The 19,666-nt window shown below is 33.2% G+C and overlaps 2 protein-coding genes across 2 annotated transcripts; one reads left to right on the top strand and one right to left on the bottom strand.

Annotated features, from left to right (window-relative positions):
• The first annotated feature begins 602 nt into the window (after positions 1 to 602).
• Positions 603 to 7,273, top strand: LOC111416332 (tubulin tyrosine ligase-like 15). The gene is made up of 4 exons (XM_023048317.2): positions 603 to 1,705; positions 6,611 to 6,820; positions 6,869 to 7,079; positions 7,130 to 7,273. Exons 1-4 carry the CDS (start codon positions 660 to 662, stop codon positions 7,229 to 7,231), a joined length of 1,569 nt encoding a protein of 522 aa, XP_022904085.2. The 5' UTR covers positions 603 to 659; the 3' UTR covers positions 7,232 to 7,273.
• Positions 7,239 to 19,578, bottom strand: LOC111416331 (disc proliferation abnormal). Its single transcript, XM_023048316.2, has 7 exons — positions 19,208 to 19,578; positions 18,558 to 19,160; positions 18,261 to 18,503; positions 8,128 to 8,977; positions 7,955 to 8,072; positions 7,439 to 7,891; positions 7,239 to 7,382 (listed from the first exon to the last, which is right to left on the bottom strand). Exons 1-7 carry the CDS (start codon positions 19,491 to 19,493, stop codon positions 7,275 to 7,277), a joined length of 2,661 nt encoding a protein of 886 aa, XP_022904084.2. The 5' UTR covers positions 19,494 to 19,578; the 3' UTR covers positions 7,239 to 7,274.
• Positions 19,579 to 19,666: the final 88 nt, after the last annotated feature.

Here is a 19,666-nt window from a genome sequence, read left to right on the forward strand (position 1 = left end):
TCTTCGACGTCCATCAATGCAATTTCAATATTTCCGCATCGTTTTTGCCATTCGATTGCTCTTTGTTTTTCTTTTATAGGAAATTTGAAATAACTTATTCCATTATCTTTTAACCTGTGTTTTCCACAGTTAATATAATAACACATATTTTTAAGCGGCATTTTCTTGAGGGCACTAATGCATACGATAAAAATTACACTTAAAACTGCCGAGAACACTAACAACAGAAGAATAAAATTTCAATTTAGGACGCTAAGCGCACGCTTGCGCACAAGTCCTCAAGCTACTTCAACTTGGGTAGCGCCATCTAAATGTGGAGATATTTTACGGCGACGCGTAAAACTATCGTATGACATGTCTTTAGATCCTAAAGAAATTCGTTTTTAAAGCGACATCTTTTATTAAATAGCTGTAAATAATAAACTAAATTCAAAATCTCAAAAACCACCAATGTTAAAATAAATTCAGATTAAATAGACATTATTCTCATTAATATCATTATACATATATCCAATATACAATGTTTTAATCGTTATTTAAATACTACCATTTAAAGATGATCTCGCAAAACTTTCTAAATCTCCATCTCAATTACCGTTATTCGAAATGTAGGCTACTGTTACATACAGAACACACCTGTGTTCGTTTAGACATAAAAAATGGCCAGTAAAAAAGAAATTTTTGAAAATAATTCGAAACCAAAAGTGAACAAGTCAAAAAAGTGTTGTGAATTTTTAAATTACGTTGCATCGTGCGAAAAACACAACGTTTTTTCGGTGATAATAGCCACAATAGCAATAGGGATTATTTTGTTTATAAGTTTAGATGAGTGTAGAAAATGTTTTAATAATACAAAAGGAATAAAATGTTCACAACAAAAAATACAAATAGTTGAAAGTGAGAAACGAAAAGTTTTTGGGGTTTACACGTTAACCAACGACGATGGATTTTTACACAATTTATTTGATGTTTTGGAGAAGGTGGGATATCAAAAAAAAGATTTTGAAGAATCGGATAATTGGGATTTACTTTGGGCGCATGCTTATCCATTTAGAAGTTTATATTCAAAGTTGAATAATTTAAAACCGCATCAAAAAGTTAATCATTTTCCGGGGTGTGGGTACATAACAAACAAAGTTGATTTAGCAACAAGTGGATTAAAATATATTCCACCTGCGTTTAAACTTCCAGAACATAAAGAGAAATTACTAGAATATGTTCGAACTAATCCGAAGATACAATTCGTTCAGAAAGATAATAATCATAGGAACATTATGATAAGAAATATTTCCGATATTGATTTAAACCAAAACGGAACGTTTATACAAGAATTTGTTGACAAACCACTATTAGTCAGTGGTTATAAATTTGATATAGGTATTTATACAATTATAACATCAGTGAACCCATTGAGAGTGTACATTTATAATGGTGACGCTTTATTAAGATTTTGTCCTGTTGAATATTACCCGTTTGACCCAGAAAATATCGATAAGTACGTCGTTGGTGATGATTATTTACCAACATGGGAAGTTCCCGATTTAAAAAGTTATTATAAATCTTTAGGATTTGGAATGAAAGAGAGTTTGAACGCATACTTGCGTTCAAAAGGAAAAAACCCCGATGTTATTTGGGAACAAATAGAGGATTCTTTAAGAATTGTTATTATGAATAAGGAACCAAAAATTATTGAAGTTATAAATAGGTATTTAAATAACAAAAATTTTATATATTTTGTATTTAGGCGAAAATCATCGAGATATACTACGTTTAATGTAAATTATATGTATCTCGATGGCGAAAATAGTATAGTGTATGAACTCCCTATGAACGCTGTTGTTATGAACGTATCCCCTCCGCAAAGGTCTTGCTATGACGTCATTGGAAGAATTGTCATTTCTGTTTTCATTTATATACGTAAACCAACAGAAACTCATTATTTCTTGAGTTTAATAACACTTGTTTAATTTTTAAATAATTATTAACATAAATATTATTATTATATTAAATTTATATTATATGATATTGTTATATTTTTCCTCCAATGACGTCACGTTTCCCACCTCACCCCGCCAACGTCAAGTTGTTCGAGTTGGATAACCTTATAACCAATACTCAACGGACCTTGGTGTATGGTGTTGGTTGATGCACATCTGGTTGCAGAAATTCAAAATTGATTGAAATTAGTTGTGCAACGCCATTCGTTGCGCAACCAATTGCGACGGCTAGCCCGAATGATTCTAGTTCTAGGTCTTGTGTTAATTCAAGTGATAGTGATAGTGTAAAACTAGAACTAACACTAGAACTAGAACTAGAAACATTCGGATACTTTCTAGTTCTAGGTCTAGTGTTAGTTCTAGTTTTAGTGCAATAAAAATATGCAACACAGTGATATCTAATACTAACGAGCGCTACCTAGCACTGTCACTAGAACTAACACAAGACCTAGAACTAAAATGAATCTAAAATGATCTAGAACAAGAATGTTTTTTAGAAACATTCCGGTTTAGCCATCTCAACACGTTGGCTGTCACCATACAAGCAATTAAGTAATTCCCTAGGGGCCGCTGTAAAAATATGGTACACTAGAGTTTCTTTTTTGAAAAACGACATCTTTTTTACGTGTAATTGGTATATACAGGGTGTCTCAGCGAGACCGGTCATTAGACGTTTCTGGGGTTCTGGACAAACAAAAAATCTGAGAATGCAGACTTAAGTATTATCAATTACGTTCTCTTCATCTAAAATATTTTCAGATTTCTAGCACTTCCGGTTATACCGGAAATCCCCGCCTACTTTATTTTTTTAAATGGAACACCCTGTATATTTTTACATATTTGGATTTGTCTGTTTTGAAGGTTTATAAATAACTTTACTTTTTGCAATTTGAACCAGCAATTCTCGAGTTATTCGAATTTTTCTAGAAAAATTTGCTCCAGCGGACATTTGTTCAAAAAATCATAGAACACTCAATTTTTGAGATATCAATTTAGGATTCAGAACATGCTTAAACAACATGATGGAGTATGTTTTGGTGCCGAGAACGGCTGTCTAGATCGTTTGGTCACTTTGCTATGATACGTTAACTTTTCGAAATTTGGAAGCACCATAACTTCCTTTTTTTAAATGGCACCCCCCATATTTTATTACTTAGTCGTCTTCGGCGACTCATTTTACATCTTTTATATTCCATATGTCCTATGCCTAACATTAATAGTTTGAGAAATAATTAGGGTTTTTTGAAAAATGCTCACATATCATATGGATATTAACCTAGTGTGCCATGGAAAACAAATGTTTAATGACTTATTGATAAACGTCAAAGTCTAATTTAGGTTGTTTGATGCTTGTGAGTCTAAAACCAGTTAAAATGGATATTAATAACGTAAATAATGTTTATACAAATGAAGAAATCCATAATTTATTTTTTGTGCACGAAAAGTGCGACAGAGTTCTTAGTAGAACTTGCAGAATGTTTAATGAAAATTATCCACATTTATCTCCGATGACAAAAGGTAAATTTAGAGGAATAGAAGCAAATTTTTTGCATTTTGTACGAATTAATCACGTGTTAAACTGACCAAAAAATGTAGTAGATAATGCAACGGAAGAGGTGAATACCTTGGCTTATTTCGAGCCCAGTCCCAACACCTCAATTCGAGCTGCCAAAGAAGATCTGGGAATCATACTACGAACTTTGTCGTGCTTTTCATGCAAAAAAAATAAATTAAGAATTTCTTGATTTGTGTAAAATTACTTTCGTTATTGTTATCGATTTTAACTCTTTTCAGTACTAATATTAAGGGACATAACAGATAATTATTAGCTCACATGCATCAAGTGACGTAAACAAGTGAGTCTTTGACAAGAACTCATTGAGAAGGCTTGTTTTTCATGGCACACTAGGCTAAATATCCATATGATATGTGTGCATTTTTCAAAAAACCCTAATTATCTCCCAAACTATTAATATTAGGTATGGGACATATGGGATATAAAAGATGTAGAATGAGACACCGAAGACGACTAAAAAATAAAATATGGGGGTGCCATTTAAAAAAATGAAGTTATGGTACTTCCAAATTTTGAAAAGTTAACGTGTCATAGTAAAGTGACCAAACATTCTAGACAGCAGTTCTCGGCACCAAAACATACTCCATCATGTTGCTTAAGCATGTTCTCAATCCTAAATTGATATCGCAAAAATTGAGTGTTTTCTGATTTTTTGAACAAATGTCTGCTGGAGCAGATTTTTCTAGAAAAATTCGAATAACTCGAGAACGACCGAATCAAATTGCAAAAAGTAAAGTTATTTATAAACCTTGAAAACAGACAAATCCAAATATGTAAAAATATACAGGATGTTCCATTTAAAAAAATAAAGTTGGTGGCGACTTCCGGTGTAACCGGAAGTGCTAGAAATATGAAAATATTTTAGATGAAGAGAACGTAATTGATAATACTTTATTCTGCATTCTCAAATTTTTTGTTTGGCCAGAACCCCAGAAACGTCTAATGACCGGTCTCGCTGAGACACCCTGTATGAGGGTAGAAAGCAAAAAAAAAAGTGAATTCACCAGTGATCCTCATGGCACTGCAGTAACTGTTTTGCTTTAGTACCATGAGGATCACCATTATTACTCAAGTGCAATGAGATCTTGACTTACACTTGACTTATACTTGTCAGAAACATGACATCTTGTGGAAACTAATTTTCCTTGTTTTTGTGCATCTCCAGTTTGTACATCTTCTTCTTTTTCGCCGATTGTTGTTATTCTTTTCTTCACTTTGCACTGAGCTCTGCTTCAGGGAATCTGAACGTTTTGGTGTAACGTCATTCTTTTCAATACCTAGCATCTCAAGCACAAGCATCTCCCTGAATTAGGCAATATAAATTTTCCTTTTGTGAAAACGATTGTAAATGAAAAGCGCATTAACTACAGCAGTATTTAATATAAATGGTTATAATGGTTTTTCTCAAGGGCGTAAAATAACTTGATATTTGGTCTGAAAGGTCTATCCCTTGCTTGCAATTGTTGTATTCTAAAACAGAAACTGGCTTACAAAATTTCTCTCCCAACCTGTTTTTTCATCCAGTTGAAACCTTTTCAACAACAATTCCTTTCGAATTTTGTTTACCAACCACTTCTCCTTTTTTTAGTTTTTTTTGTCATGATATCCTTTGGTAAGTATTTCCTGTTCTTGCTTAGGGTATCTGATAAATGGGTATCTCTGTAAAAGTGAAATTGCCAATGGCACTGATGTATAAAAGTTATCCACTACTATAAGCCTTCCTTCAGATAAATATGGCCCTGCAAGTTCCATAACTACTCTTTCAGCAAGTCCAGCAGACTGCAGGCCAGTAACTGTTTGTCCAGAATACAGTGACACGCTCAATGTATAACCAATTGGCTTTTGTTGGGAATGTACTGTCTGAATAATAATCGGCCACGAAAAGGAATCATTGTTTCATCAACAGCTATTTTGTTTACCAACCACTTCTCCTTTTTTTAGTTTTTTTTTTGTCATGATATCCTTTGGTAAGTACTTCCTGTTCTTCCTTAGGGTATCTAATAAATGAGTATCTCTCTGTAAAAGTGAAATTGCCAATGGCACTGATGTATAAAAGTTATCCACTACTATAAGCCTTCCTTCAGATAAATATGGCCCTGCAAGATCCATAACTACTCTTTCAGCAAGTCCAGCAGAAAAGACGAAAAAGAATCATTGTTTCATCAACAGCTATCATTTCTCCAGGCACATATTCGACATTGCATCGTTCCTTCATCATGTCAATTAGATTTGTAACTTTGTATAACCTATCACTTTTGTCAGCCGTCGAATTATCAGCAAAATGAACGAATCTCAGCAATAGTTGAAATCTATTTCTGCTCATTACTTTTGGAATGATACAATTTTTGTATAAAATGCTGGTGGACCAATAATCAGCTATTTTAGGATACTTTACAAATCCCATATAAAGAAGGACAGCAAAAAACTTCCACATTTCATCATCATTGGTATCCAACCCATCCCATTTATTGATTCTGGCCGAGTGACTTGGTCGACTGGTTTGAATAACTTTCGGTATATTTGCATGGCAGTTACACTTTCTTGATTTTGTGTATTAATGTCATCAATTTTGTATGATTCTGAGTTTAAAAACTGTATATGAAGTGGTAATTTGTCCATACGTATCTCTTGCCATTCTTCTGTTTCCTCTTGAACTGACGTTTCATCCCCAGATTCCGATGACTCATCATCCACCTCAAATTCCGAGCAGGATGATGAGAATAAGCTTCCTTCAAAATCATCATCACTCTCAAATGCGGCTGCAAGTTCATGTTCTTCAATTTTTTATAGGTCTACGTCTAGTTACACCACAATTTTTCTGAGACAAACCGGTAAGGTAATCCTGATGGCAGCCAACGTGACGCGTAGCTAAACGCGAATGGTTCTAGATCTAGTGTTAATTTTAGTATGAGGCCTATAACACAACATTATAATAAAAAGAGTTTTTGTGTAATTTTTCCTGTCCTTTGCGTAACGCTTTATAATTAATAATCACAACAATTTTTATAATAATTGCATCGTAACAATTTTTTTTTAGATTTAAATCAAAATCTAACTTCTTTGAAATGATGAGATTCGATTTTGTTGTTGATGAAGATTTAAAAGTTTATTTAATGGAAGCTAATATGAGCCCAAATTTATCATCTGCTCATTTTCCACCTAATAAACTACTATTTGAACAAGTTATTTATAATTTGTTGAGTATAGTCGGTATAAGTCAAAGAATATTTAAAGATACATTAGCGATGTAAGTTTGCAAGAAAGAAAAGAAGCATTCCTTACACACTTATTTTAGGAACGAAAATGAAACAAGAATGGTATCACATAACAAAAACATTGCGGTTTATCCCAAAGAATGTAACAGTGATCTATGTAATAATTGCGATGATTTAATTTGTGGATTGTGCCAACAATGTTTATCAAAGGAGATGCGATTGGATTTATTAACAGCTTATAATGAGCATATGAATAAAGCAGATTGTAAACGGATTGTGCCCCCACCAATGGTATAACAAATAATGGAAGGAGGTTTTAAAATTATTATTTATGTTTTTAGGCTAAAGATGGAACGATTCCAGAAAATTATTCCCCAAAAAATCAATTAATGTATAAATGGTTCCTAGGAAAGTGTTTAATGGATAAAAGTTGGTGTAATTAAAATATAATTGTTTAAGAAAAATATATTTGAAGAAAAAGACTTATTAATCCCTATTAACGCAAACTCTTATACTAGTTTTACCCATTACGACAATAACCCCATCATCCTGTAATTCCTTCAAAGCATCTTCGAACTGTTCCCTTGTAACCATCTTTAAAAAAATAAAAAAGTAATAAAATTTTAATAAAAAACCAAATAAAAACTTACCAATGCTGAAGATTCTTTTAACTCAGCAAACAATTTCTGATAATTAATCGTTGGTACCTTTCCTTTATCCTCAATAAGTTTCTTTACAGCAGCAGACAATTCAGCTCGTCGTTTGCGAGAGGCGCTACTAAGACCTGTTGTTAAAATTCCAACGTCGATCTTACCAGATAAAGGATCCGTAGCAGATTGCTTAAGAGCTTCTCTATGTAACCTATAAGCTTCTTCCACATCTTCCACTGTAACCACTTCTGAAAATCTAACCTTAGCATGCGCTTCAGCGAGACGAATTAAAGATTCTAATTGTCTTGGATATGCTGTGATTTGTCCACGACCAGAACCAATTTTTCTCATATCGACATAAGATTGGATTAATTTTTGAGAAGCATCCTCACTTAGTTTTGGATGACAATGTTCTTTTCCATAAGCAATGTAATCGCGAAGAATGGACATATCCTTTAAAACAATAACATAAAATAAATCTGTTTTATTTATTTATTCATTTTTGAATTTAGTTACCAATATTTCATCTTCTTCTTGTTCAACTGTTTTATAATATAAGGAAACTAGATGTTTAGCTAAACGTTTATCAAAGAGTTCGTTTTGTGGATCCAATATTAAAAAGATCAAATCAAATCTGTAAAAATAAAAAATAAATAAACCGATTCTTAAGTTTGTTGGGTTCTTACTACCTTGATAATAAAGTATGTGGTAGAAAAACATTTTCAATGATAGTTTTATTTTTATTCCATTGTGATTCACTTGGATTTGCTGCAGCTAAAATAGAAGTTCTTGCATTTAACTGGCAAATAATACCAGCTTTAGCTATGCTCAAGGTTTGCTGTTCCATAACTTCATGTAAAACACTTCTAGTTGAATCGTTCATTTTATCAAATTCATCAATACAACATATGCCATTATCGGCTAAAACTAATGCTCCTGTTTGTAAAACCAACTGTCTTGTTTCTGTATCTTTAGTAACATAAGCTGTAAGACCAACAGCAGAAGATCCTTTTCCCGAAGTGTACTGACTTCTTGGTACTAAATTATAAACATACTGTAACAGTTGAGATTTTGACGTTCCAGGATCACCACATAATAATATATTAATTTCCGCTCTGAAATTCGTTCTTCCTGATGCAACAAACGTCTTTTTCGTTCCACCAAACAATTGTAGTAAAATACCTTTTTTAACATCTTCATTTTCATAAATTGAAGGCGCTAGTCCTCTTGCTAAACGCTCATAAATGTCCGGCTTTTGCGACAACACTTTTAATAATTCGATACGTTCGGGTGGCAAAAAATGATCTTTCCCTTCTTCTTCTTCATATAAACGTTTCGAGTCAACTTTTCGAAAATGTAATACATCGATATGAGTTTTATAAACAGATCTAATATTTCGCATACGTGGATTTACTTGTAAAGGTTGAGCTCGATATATTCCAGTTACTGTTACTCTATCACCTGGTGATACAATGTCAACCAAATCATTATGAGCAAATAAAATGATGTTATGTGGTGTTTGTCCAGCAGGCATATCATCTGTATTAATAAATTAATTGTATAAAATAAACCAATTTAAATTTCGAGCGGGGGTGATGTCATTAAATTTATGACAATTTTCGTTTTTATAATATATTATATCTCCTTATATTATGCATTTGAAAGGATTTAATGTTAAAGTATTTATGTAACTATGTATTTTGAACATGATGAAGAAAAAAATTTAAAAAAATATATATTGACGTTGTTTTTATGGCAAAAAAGTTATAAAAGACAAAAAATTTACACATTAATTGTTAATTTATAAGGCCGTATTTATATTATGGGATGTATTAAAGGATATAAATGTATTATAAACAGGTTTTGAGTCATTCATGTATGAATCAAAACGGATCATCAACCTAAACGGTTTCGGATCGTTTGCATATTTTTGAAAAATACAGGTCCGTAATGACAATTTTGTTAAGATCGAAATTTTTTTCATCTTTTCATTATTTCAATCTTTTCGGTTTTTCATGAGTATATGGAAATATTCAATATATTCAAAGGCTTAAGACGGCTAAACCTGAATGTTTCTAGTTCTAGGTCTAATATTAGTTCTAGTGACAGTGATAGGTAGCGCTAGTTAACATAAGATATCACTATGTTGCATATTCGAATTGAACTAAAACTAGAACTAACACTAGACCTAGAACTAGAAACATTCGCGTCTGAAGACGCACGGCTAAACCCGAATGTTTCTAGTTCTAGGTCTAGTGTTAGTTCTAGTTTTACACTAGTACTATCACTAGAACTAACACAAGACCTAGTACTAGAATCATTCGGGTTTAGCCGTCTTGAGAGACGTGTGGCTAAACCCGAATGTTTCTAGTTCTCGCTCTAGTGTTAGTTCTAGTTTTATACTAGCACTATCACTAGAACTAACACAAGATCTAGTACTAGAATCATTCGGGTTTAGCCGTCTTGAGAGACGTGCGGCTAAATCCGAATGTTTCTAGTTCTAGTGTTAGTTCTAGTTTTATAATAGCACTATCACTACAACTAACACAAGACCTAGTACTAGAATCATTCGGGTTTAGCCAGCTTGAGAGACGTGTGGCTAAACCCGAATGTTTCTAGTTCTCGCTCTAGTGTTAGTTCTAGTTTTATACTAGCTCTATCACTAGAACTAACACAAGATCTAGTACTAGAATCATTCGGGTTTAGCCGTCTTGAGAGACGTGCGGCTAAATCCGAATGTTTCTAGTTCTAGTGTTAGTTCTAGTTTTATAATAGCACTATCACTACAACTAACACAAGACCTAGTACTAGAATCATTCGGGTTTAGCCAGCTTGAGAGACGTGTGGCTAAACCCGAATGTTTCTAGTTCTCGCTCTAGTGTTAGTTCTAGTTTTATACTAGCACTATCACTAGAACTAACACAAGGTCTAGTACTAGAATCATTCGGGTTTAGCCGTCTTGAGAGACGTGCGGCTAAATCCGAATGTTTCTAGTTCTAGTGTTAGTTCTAGTTTTATATTAGCACTATCACTACAACTAACACAAGACCTAGTACTAGAATTATTCGGGTTTAGCCGTCTTGAGAGACGTGCGGCTAAATCCGAATGTTTCTAGTTCTAGGTCTAATGTTAGTTTTAGTTTTACACTAGCACTATCACTAGAACTAACAGAAGACCTAGTACTAGAATTATTCGGGTTTAGCCGTCTTGAGAGACGTGCGGCTAAACCCGAATATTTCTAGTTCTCGCTCTAGTGTTAATTCTAGTTTTATACTAGCACTATCACTAGAACTAACACAAGGTCTAGTACTAGAATCATTCGGGTTTAGCCGTCTTGAGAGACGTGTGGCTAAACCCGAATGTTTCTAGTTCTCGCTCTAGTGTTAGTTCTAGTTTTATACTAGCACTATCACTAGAACTAACACAAGATCTAGTACTAGAATCATTCGGGTTTAGCCGTCTTGAGAGACGTGCGGCTAAATCCGAATGTTTCTAGTTCTAGTGTTAGTTCTAGTTTTATAATAGCACTATCACTACAACTAACACAAGACCTAGAACTAGAATCATTCGGTTTTAGCCGTCTTGAGAGACGTGCGGCTAAATCCGAATGTTTCTAGTTCTAGTGTTAGTTCTAGTTTTATACTAGTACTATCACTACAACTAACACAAGACCTAGAACTAGAATCATTCGGTTTTAGCCGTCTTGAGAGACGTGCGGCTAAACCCGAATATTTCTAGTTCTAGGTCTAGTGTTAGTTCTAGTTTTATACTAGCACTATCACTAGAACTAACACAAGACCTAGTACTAGAATCATTCGGGTTTAGCCATCTTGAGAGACGTGTGGCTAAACCTGAATGTTTCTAGTTCTCGCTCTAGTGTTAGTTCTAGTTTTATACTAGCACTATCACTAGAACTAACACAAGGTCTAGTACTAGAATCATTCGGGTTTAGCCATCTTGAGAGACGTGTGGCTAAACCTGAATGTTTCTAGTTCTCGCTCTAGTGTTAGTTCTAGTTTTATACTAGCACTATCACTAGAACTAACACAAGGTCTAGTACTAGAATCATTCGGGTTTAGCCGTCTTGAGAGACGTGCGGCTAAATCCGAATGTTTCTAGTTCTAGTGTTAGTTCTAGTTTTATACTAGCACTATCACTACAACTAACACAAGACCTAGAACTAGAATTATTCGGTTTTAGCCGTCTTGAGAGACGTGCGGCTAAATCCGAATGTTTCTAGTTCTAGGTCTAGTGTCAGTTCTACTTTTTCACTAGCACTATCACTAAAACTAACACAAGACCTAGTAGTCTTGAGACATGCACGGCTAAAAAATGTAAAAATAATAGCAAATTTAATTTAGAAACTTTTATTACTCATAGATAATATTGATAAAAATCACCGTTTTCGTGTTAAATGCAAAAATGTTGGGTTCCGATTTCAATAATAGCACGAAAAAAAAAGAAATCTAGGTTTTTGAACATTTCCTTTAGTATTTTTTATTACTTGTCTTGTTATTTTATGTACTTTCTTTATTATCCCTGTTAGTGTTGTCGTTTTTTTTGTTTAATTTTTGTTGATTTTTAATTTATTGTTTTATTAAACCAACTAAAACAAATTAAAAATGTGATTTAGCTAAATTTACACTTGAACATGGTGCATACATAATAGTTATCACAACTTAGTTCGATATTCAATTGTCATTGCCAATTCAGATTATTTATTTATTTATTTTTTTTAGTGTTATTGAATTCGGAGCTTAACATTTTTGCATTTAATAGCAAAACGGTGATTTTTATCGATATTCTCTAATAAGAGTGATAAAAGTTTCTAAACTAAATTTACTATTAGAAACTGTAAAAATAAATGTAGGGTTATGATAGAATAAAAAAGTTCTGAGCAAACAAACTTTAGGAACAGCCTGTATAGCATTGTTCCCGCGTGCCGATCCAACTCAAAAATTGCCTAATGATTTTACGTGATATTAGTTTACACTGTACCAAATTTCAACGCTTTACCATAAATAGTGTTTAAGATATTTTGATGAAACTTTGATGGCCTGTATCTTTGGAATTTGAGGACTTTTACTAATTTTTTTTACATGAATCTTCCTCATTTTCACTCTAGTACATGTGGTTACATTTGTTCCCCGAGTCACCTCAAAATCATAATAAACGGTTTATGGAAAAATCCCGGAAAAGGGTCTAAAGATTTTTTCCGCCATTTTTAAACGAGTTATGACATCATCGATACTTTTTTCAAATGGCAATCCCCCATTTTTATTACGGAACATGAAAGAGGATGTTTTTCTGAATCTAGTACAGTCAATATTAATATTGGTTACATAAGAAAATTTTCGAGAAAAATTACTTTAAAGTTTAACTACTTCAAATTTGTTGACATGATAAAAATAGCAGTAGTTATGAGTAACTATGGTAACCAATTATTTTAAATAATTTTCTAACTGTCAAAAAATGAGTTAGTAAGTAGTTGACCTCCTTATGCAACATTTCTTGATCGAAAACTGCTTAGCTCATTAGTATGGTAAACCTAGTTGTGACTAAATTTAAAAAGTATGGATATCTTTGAGATTTCTCGAAATCTTCCCGACCAAATGTTTTAGGTGAGGTTCAACAAAGGGGTATTGGGTCGAATTTGGACATTAATAAGCCAACAGTTCATAAAATTTTAAAAACCGCAAAATTTTATTCCTATAAAGTAGAGGTGAGTTTAGACATGCATGGATTTAGTGGCGCCAGTTCTATTTGCAGGCCGGTAAAGATTTACACTACATGTGCGAAAACAAAAATAAGTGACACGCCAGTTTCATTTTTAAAGTGTACTACAACTATATACACAAATTAGGACCTCAACCGAAACGAAAATAGATATATTCTAGGTTTAATGTGAATAATTAAACGTTATCTTTGAATCTGTTAACATAATTAGGATTTAATTATGAATGCAACATAATCTAAATTTGACATTAAAAAATGTTGTTTTTGTGAATACTCATCTATGTTGTCATGGATATATGTTTATAGACTCATCATTGGCGCCAGTGATTTCAGAAGGGTGCAGACTTTTCCGATCCATGCATGTATGATTTCAACTTGCATGCAAGTTGATGTTTACGCATGCCATTTAATTTTACTGGCGCTCTTGGTATTGGCGCCACTAAATCCATGCATGTCTAAACTCACTATAAACCTCATTGACGACCAATGAGTCGTAGTTTTTCTAACAACAATTTTGTTGCCATGACGAAGACATTGTCAAAAACATATTTTTTCCGACGAGAGAACATTCACATTGAGTAGACAAGCAAATAGACAAAATTGTCGGTATTGGGCTACCCAAAATCCACATTAGGCAGAGTTCTTACTTTTTGAGAAAACCTTAACTGGAGGGAGATGTTAAGATTTTTTCAAAACGATATCATAATGTTGTCCCACCTGAATTCCAATGGTAGTTATTCCAATTAAAGTCCCTAGATTTACAAAGTACCGCGGTTCATGAAGCCTGTTTTCGAGCCAAAATTGCGGTTTGACAGCTTGTCATTGCATCTCACCACTTATTTACAATAATATTGCCGTCTTGTTGCCTTTAGAGTTGCAAAAAGGACTTTCAACTCTTCAGAGTACCACGAGAAAAAGAGAAAGGATATTTGACGTAATGTTTTGGTTTGTAGTTTTAAATTTCTCGCTTGGCTTTCGAGCCAAAATGGCGTCAAACCGCGGTACTTTGTAAATCTAGGAACTTTAATTCCAACAAGATGGGGCGCCACCACACTTCAATAAGTTTTACTAAATCCGTTTTTGACACTTAGAAAATTGTTTAAAATAATTGGTTGCCATAGTTACTCATGGCTACTGCTATTTTTATCATGTCAAGCAAATTTTAAGAAGTTAATCTGTAAAATAATTTTTCTCGAAAATTTTCTTATGTACCTAACCAATATTAATATTGACTGTACTAGATTCAGAAAAACATTCTCTTCTAATAAAGAGGTTCTAATAAAAATGGGGGATTACCATAAGAAAAAATATCGATAACGTCATAACTTGTTTAAAAATGGCGCAAAAAAATTTAAAATTTACACAAAAAAATCGCAAAACATTTAAATCTTTCAGGGATTTTTCCATAAACCGTTTATAATGATTTTATCGTCTATATCCGTTACTTTACGGACATACAGTATAAAATTCGCGGTATGTGGTTTGTAAATGTTGTTAGATTTCAAAAATTAATCAATTTCATTTTATATTTTTAACAATTGAAGACCTTACGGCAACAACGGTACAAGCCACATTTTAAAAAAAAGTGAGTTATTTAATTTTTTTATATCAGTAGGCTATGACTTTTACTTAAAAAACAAAAACTTAACCGTAACCGTATAACCGTATAACTTAACCTTAAACCGATAAAAAAACGTTGACAACGAAAACTCAGAAAGTGATAGTGACTTAGACCTTGGGTCTGACGATAGTGCAAATGAAACTTCTTCAGACGAATATAGACAGGTAAGTTTTAAAATATGTGGTTTATTCCCTTCTTCAGTTAAATTAATGTGACTTATTTTATTTTATTTTTTTTTTATATTTAAATTACGATGTTATATTTTCATAATGCAAAAATGTTACATTTTCCTATTCTTTGGTTCAAAATGCTTTAAAAATTATACAGGGTGATTCTCTACCGATGCGACAAACTTCGGCAGATGATTCTCTGGCAAAAATTAATGTCAGTTTCTATTATGAACCATATGCGCCTTCGGCACCCCTGAGGAGCTACGCCCCTCTAATTTGGTTTTAATTTTTTGCTCGGAAACCATAAGTACCTTAGGAATGAAATTTGGGGTAGAAGTTCAACTCCTAATAGGCCACGTTTTGAGCCATTTTTAGCTTTTAATCTTGCCCTCAAGTTACCAAACTTGACTACCACCTTCACTTAACTTCGGCGGTTGTAGTTACGTTTGGTAACTTGAGGACCAGATCAAAAGTTGAAAATGGGTCAAAACGCGGCCTACTAGAAGCTGAACTGGTACAAAAAAATCATTCTTAGATGCTTATGGTTTCCGAGCAAAAATAAAAACCAAATTTTCTTTGGGGGACCGTAGGTCCTCAGAGGAGCAGAAGGCGCTTATGGTTCATAATAAAAACTGGCCTTAATTTTCGACAGAGAATCATCTGCTGAAGTTTGTCGCATCGATAGAGAATCACCCTATAGATACATAATATATTAGTAATAATTTTAAGAAATTTTAAGAATAATAATTTAGTAATAATATTGTGACTTATCCCTTTATGCCTTCGAAAATATCTGAAACTACTTAGTACTATTTTTAGGAAAATGGTTTTACTAATCTTGAAGGTCCGCGTTCTTTAAATAAAAGAATTTCTTTTCACACGCCACCTAAAGCTATTCCTTCAAGAAAGCGCAAGGCAAACTTTGCAAGGCAGGTTAGAAATAAAAGAAAGATTAAACGAAATTTGGGTCACAAATATGTGAATAAACGACAAAAGCAAGTAGCTGAACGAGAACTTGGACCTTCGTGCGACTGTCGCCGAAAATGTCGAAATGCTTTAGAAGGAAAAGAGATGCACATTTTCAACACTTTTTGGGACTTAGCGGATTACAACAAACAAAATATTTACCTTTTTTCGCAAATGAAATCTGTACCGAAAAAAAGGTTATACCCTAAGAAAACAAAAAAAGAAGTATCGTCACGCAAAGTTACTATACAATACTTTGTAAAAGTTAATGGCGTTGATGTCAAGGTGTGCAAGCAAGAATTTCTTGCAGTGCATGGCTTACAAAAATCAAAAAAAAAAGAATTCAGCTTTTGTATGAACAAATTAGCAAAGGAGCTACTACCCCAAAAAGTGACCAACGTGGTAAACACCAGAACAGGGCAAATAAGATTAGTGATGCTGATCGTGATAATGTGAAGACACACATCAATTCAATTCTTAAATACACCAGTCACTACAGTAGACAAAAAAATCCTGATAAGGTGTACATAGATCAAGACTTATCCATTTCTGCTCTGTACCATGATTATTACCTTGAATGGTGTGAAGACAAAGGTTTACATGCCGTAAAAGAAAATTACTACAGAACTTCCTAAAACCGACACTTGCAAAACATGTGACTTTCTCAACATACAAATAAAACACGCTTTGAGTAAAGGCGAATTAGCAGACACCTTTAAGACTGAACTTGAACTACATCATTGTAGGGCAGAAGAGCTACAAACAAGTCTCAAAGAAGAAATAGAAAAAGCTAAAAACACACGAGATACCCTCGTCTTAAGTTTCGATTTACAGCAGGCTCTACCAGTACCAAATTTAACGGTTGGACCTGCTTTTTATTTAAGAAAAGCGTGGACTTACAACTTAGGAATACATGACTGTATAGAGGATAGAGGATATATGTACATGTGGCCTGAAAATGTAGCCAAGCGAGGCAGCGATGAAATTGCTAGCATTTTATACAAACATTTTAAGAAAAATTGCAATGATCAGTATACAAAGCTTATTGTATATAGCGATAATTGCGCAAGTCAAAATAAAAATTGGACCATTGTTTGTTTATGGCAACAACTAATACGAGAAAATTTTTTTAAGAGCATAGAGCACAGATTTTTAGTAGTCGGTCACACGCATCTTCCATTTGATCGTGATTTTGCAGTTATAGAAAAATACAAGCGCAACTATTTAAAACAAGTATAGTGTCCTGAGGGCTGGTACCAAGCTGTTTTAAAAGCAAAAAGGAAGAATCCTTTCAATGTTATTATACTTGAACAAGAAGACATTTTATCTTTTAAAGACCTATAGATGAAAATAACAAAAAAAAACTGCGGCTGATAATAAGGATAAGCTGAATTTCAGTAAAATCTGTGCTTTTAAATTTGTACAAGACAATCCAAATGTAATGTTCTTTAAACACATTTGGAACGAAGAATATAAAACAGTAAATATAGGTAAAAGAGGTATAAGAAGATCTGTAAATATGTTAATAAAAGATTTTAAAAAAATATATGATGCTCCCATTCAATTAAACCAAAAGAAACTATCCAATCTTTTCGCACTTCTAAAGTATATACCTCCGATTTATCAAAATTTTTATAGGGAGATTGGTGTTGGTGAAAATAATAATGTAAATAGTGCACCGACTATAGATGATGACATAGAACATTTAGACAACTTCAGCGACATTGACGACGAAAAGTAAAATAAAATTCATCTTAATTTATTAGAAAATTTAATAATGTTTATTGTGTGTTATTTTTTGTTTGTTGTGACTATTTCATGAATTAAATGTGTTTTTGTTCTTATCTAGTTATTTTTATTTCAAATTTTCACTTATTTCAGACTCTTTAGTGTTGCCATTATGAATTTGATGTCTTAGGTAATAGCTACTGGACTACCTTCTCGACTTATCATTTTTGAATACATTTTCGTGTAATAAGGGTCTAAGCCACACTATTTTGACATAAATTAAATTTTGTCATTGAAAGCGCTGTTTTTCAAAAAAAATCTTCAGTTTTCATCGAAGAGAAATAAGCAAGTTTCAAATAGTAAATGTTATAGAATTTTTATCTTACTTCTTATTATTTCACTATTTTCATTTTATTTGATTTTCTCAAAAAGTTAGTTGTGTGGCATGTACCGTTGTTGCTCTAACGTCTTCAATTGTTTAATATAAATTAAATATTTTTACTCTAGCATACGCATCTGATGTAATAAAATTTATGACATGCGCCCCCTCAAAAGTTAAATATAATAAAACAAGATAATGTGAAATAAAAGATAGCATTACCTGGAGATTCTTGTAATTTTACTAATTGTTTATCAGTAAATTGTGATCGATTATGAACCAAAGTAAAACAATGATTAGTGTTACAATTAGTACAAAGAGTAGGTTCAGTAATACGGCCACGATCTATTTCGACAACCGTTGAAAATGAACAAACTATACATTTAAAGAAAGCTTCGCGCATTTCTGGCATTATATTTGATGTTCTAATAACCATACCAGATATTGTTATTAACTGATCAATATCTACAAAAATATTAAATTAAAACACAAAAACATATATGTAATAAAATTAGATACCTTCTGGGTTTAAAGATCTCATATTTTTAGTTTTTTCAGCATTATAAGGTCTAACTTGAATTTGGTGAGCCAAAGTGGCAGCAGGATGTCGTTCATAAAACATCTCATTTACAGTCATATCTAAAATAGGAATTACTTCTTGGGGATAACAAACCAGTTGTCTATACAATCCCTCATCAAATGTTTCAATGTGATGACAATTCACATTCAAAAATGGTTCCTCTAAAGCTAAGATTTCCTCTAATTTCTGCATATACATTGGTTCCTCCATGTTCATAGTTTCTGTTCGTTCATCATCATCAGCATTTAGATCAATGTATCTCAAGATAAACTGTTTAAATTGTTTTTTGCATTGAGCTACAGAAACATTTGTACCCCAAATAACTAATTGTGGGGCAGTGTCGCTTTCTTGAGACTCTGGAATTGGTTCTAATTGATCAGAACCGACGTTTACTTGACGAATGCGTTTATCGGACCGAACGTCTGGTCTTAATTTAATTGGAGTTCCACGAATTCCTGAACGAGGAGTACGAACTGATCCCAACGAAGCTGGGGTTCCATAATTTAACGGAGAGCTTAAATCTATTTCACTCATTCCAGATGCTACAAAATAAGTATGAAATAAATGAAATCATTAAATGTTTCATTACCTGCTGCAGGACTTGTAGCTACAACAGCGGGTGGAGAAGAACCAACTTCACTATTCCTCTGAGGAGCATTTCCCCACCGCATAGGAGTCGATATATCACTTCCTGAATCACCACCTCTAGAAGGGGTGGCTTGGCCTCTTCGAGGAGTTCCATTAGCACCATTTCTAGTTCTTCGGGAAGGAGTTTGATCCTGTCTATTTGGAGTGTTTGCTGCACTACGTCCTCTTCGAGATGGTGTACTTGGAGCATCTCGTCTTGGTGTTCTGTTTCCAGTAGATGATGGCATTTTCTCGAAAATCAAACAATCTTAATCTTAAATCTTTTTAAAACGTTAACCACAAAGATAAACCGCTAAATTGGCGCCAAAATATCTAAAATGGAAGGGGAAGTTGAGTACAGTTCTATTGATATCTGAGTTTATAATTAATTTATATTTATGTTGATTTGTATTTAATAAAC

This window comes from Onthophagus taurus, chromosome 7, assembly GCF_036711975.1.
Source record: "Onthophagus taurus isolate NC chromosome 7, IU_Otau_3.0, whole genome shotgun sequence".
Taxonomy (NCBI): domain Eukaryota; kingdom Metazoa; phylum Arthropoda; class Insecta; order Coleoptera; family Scarabaeidae; genus Onthophagus; species Onthophagus taurus.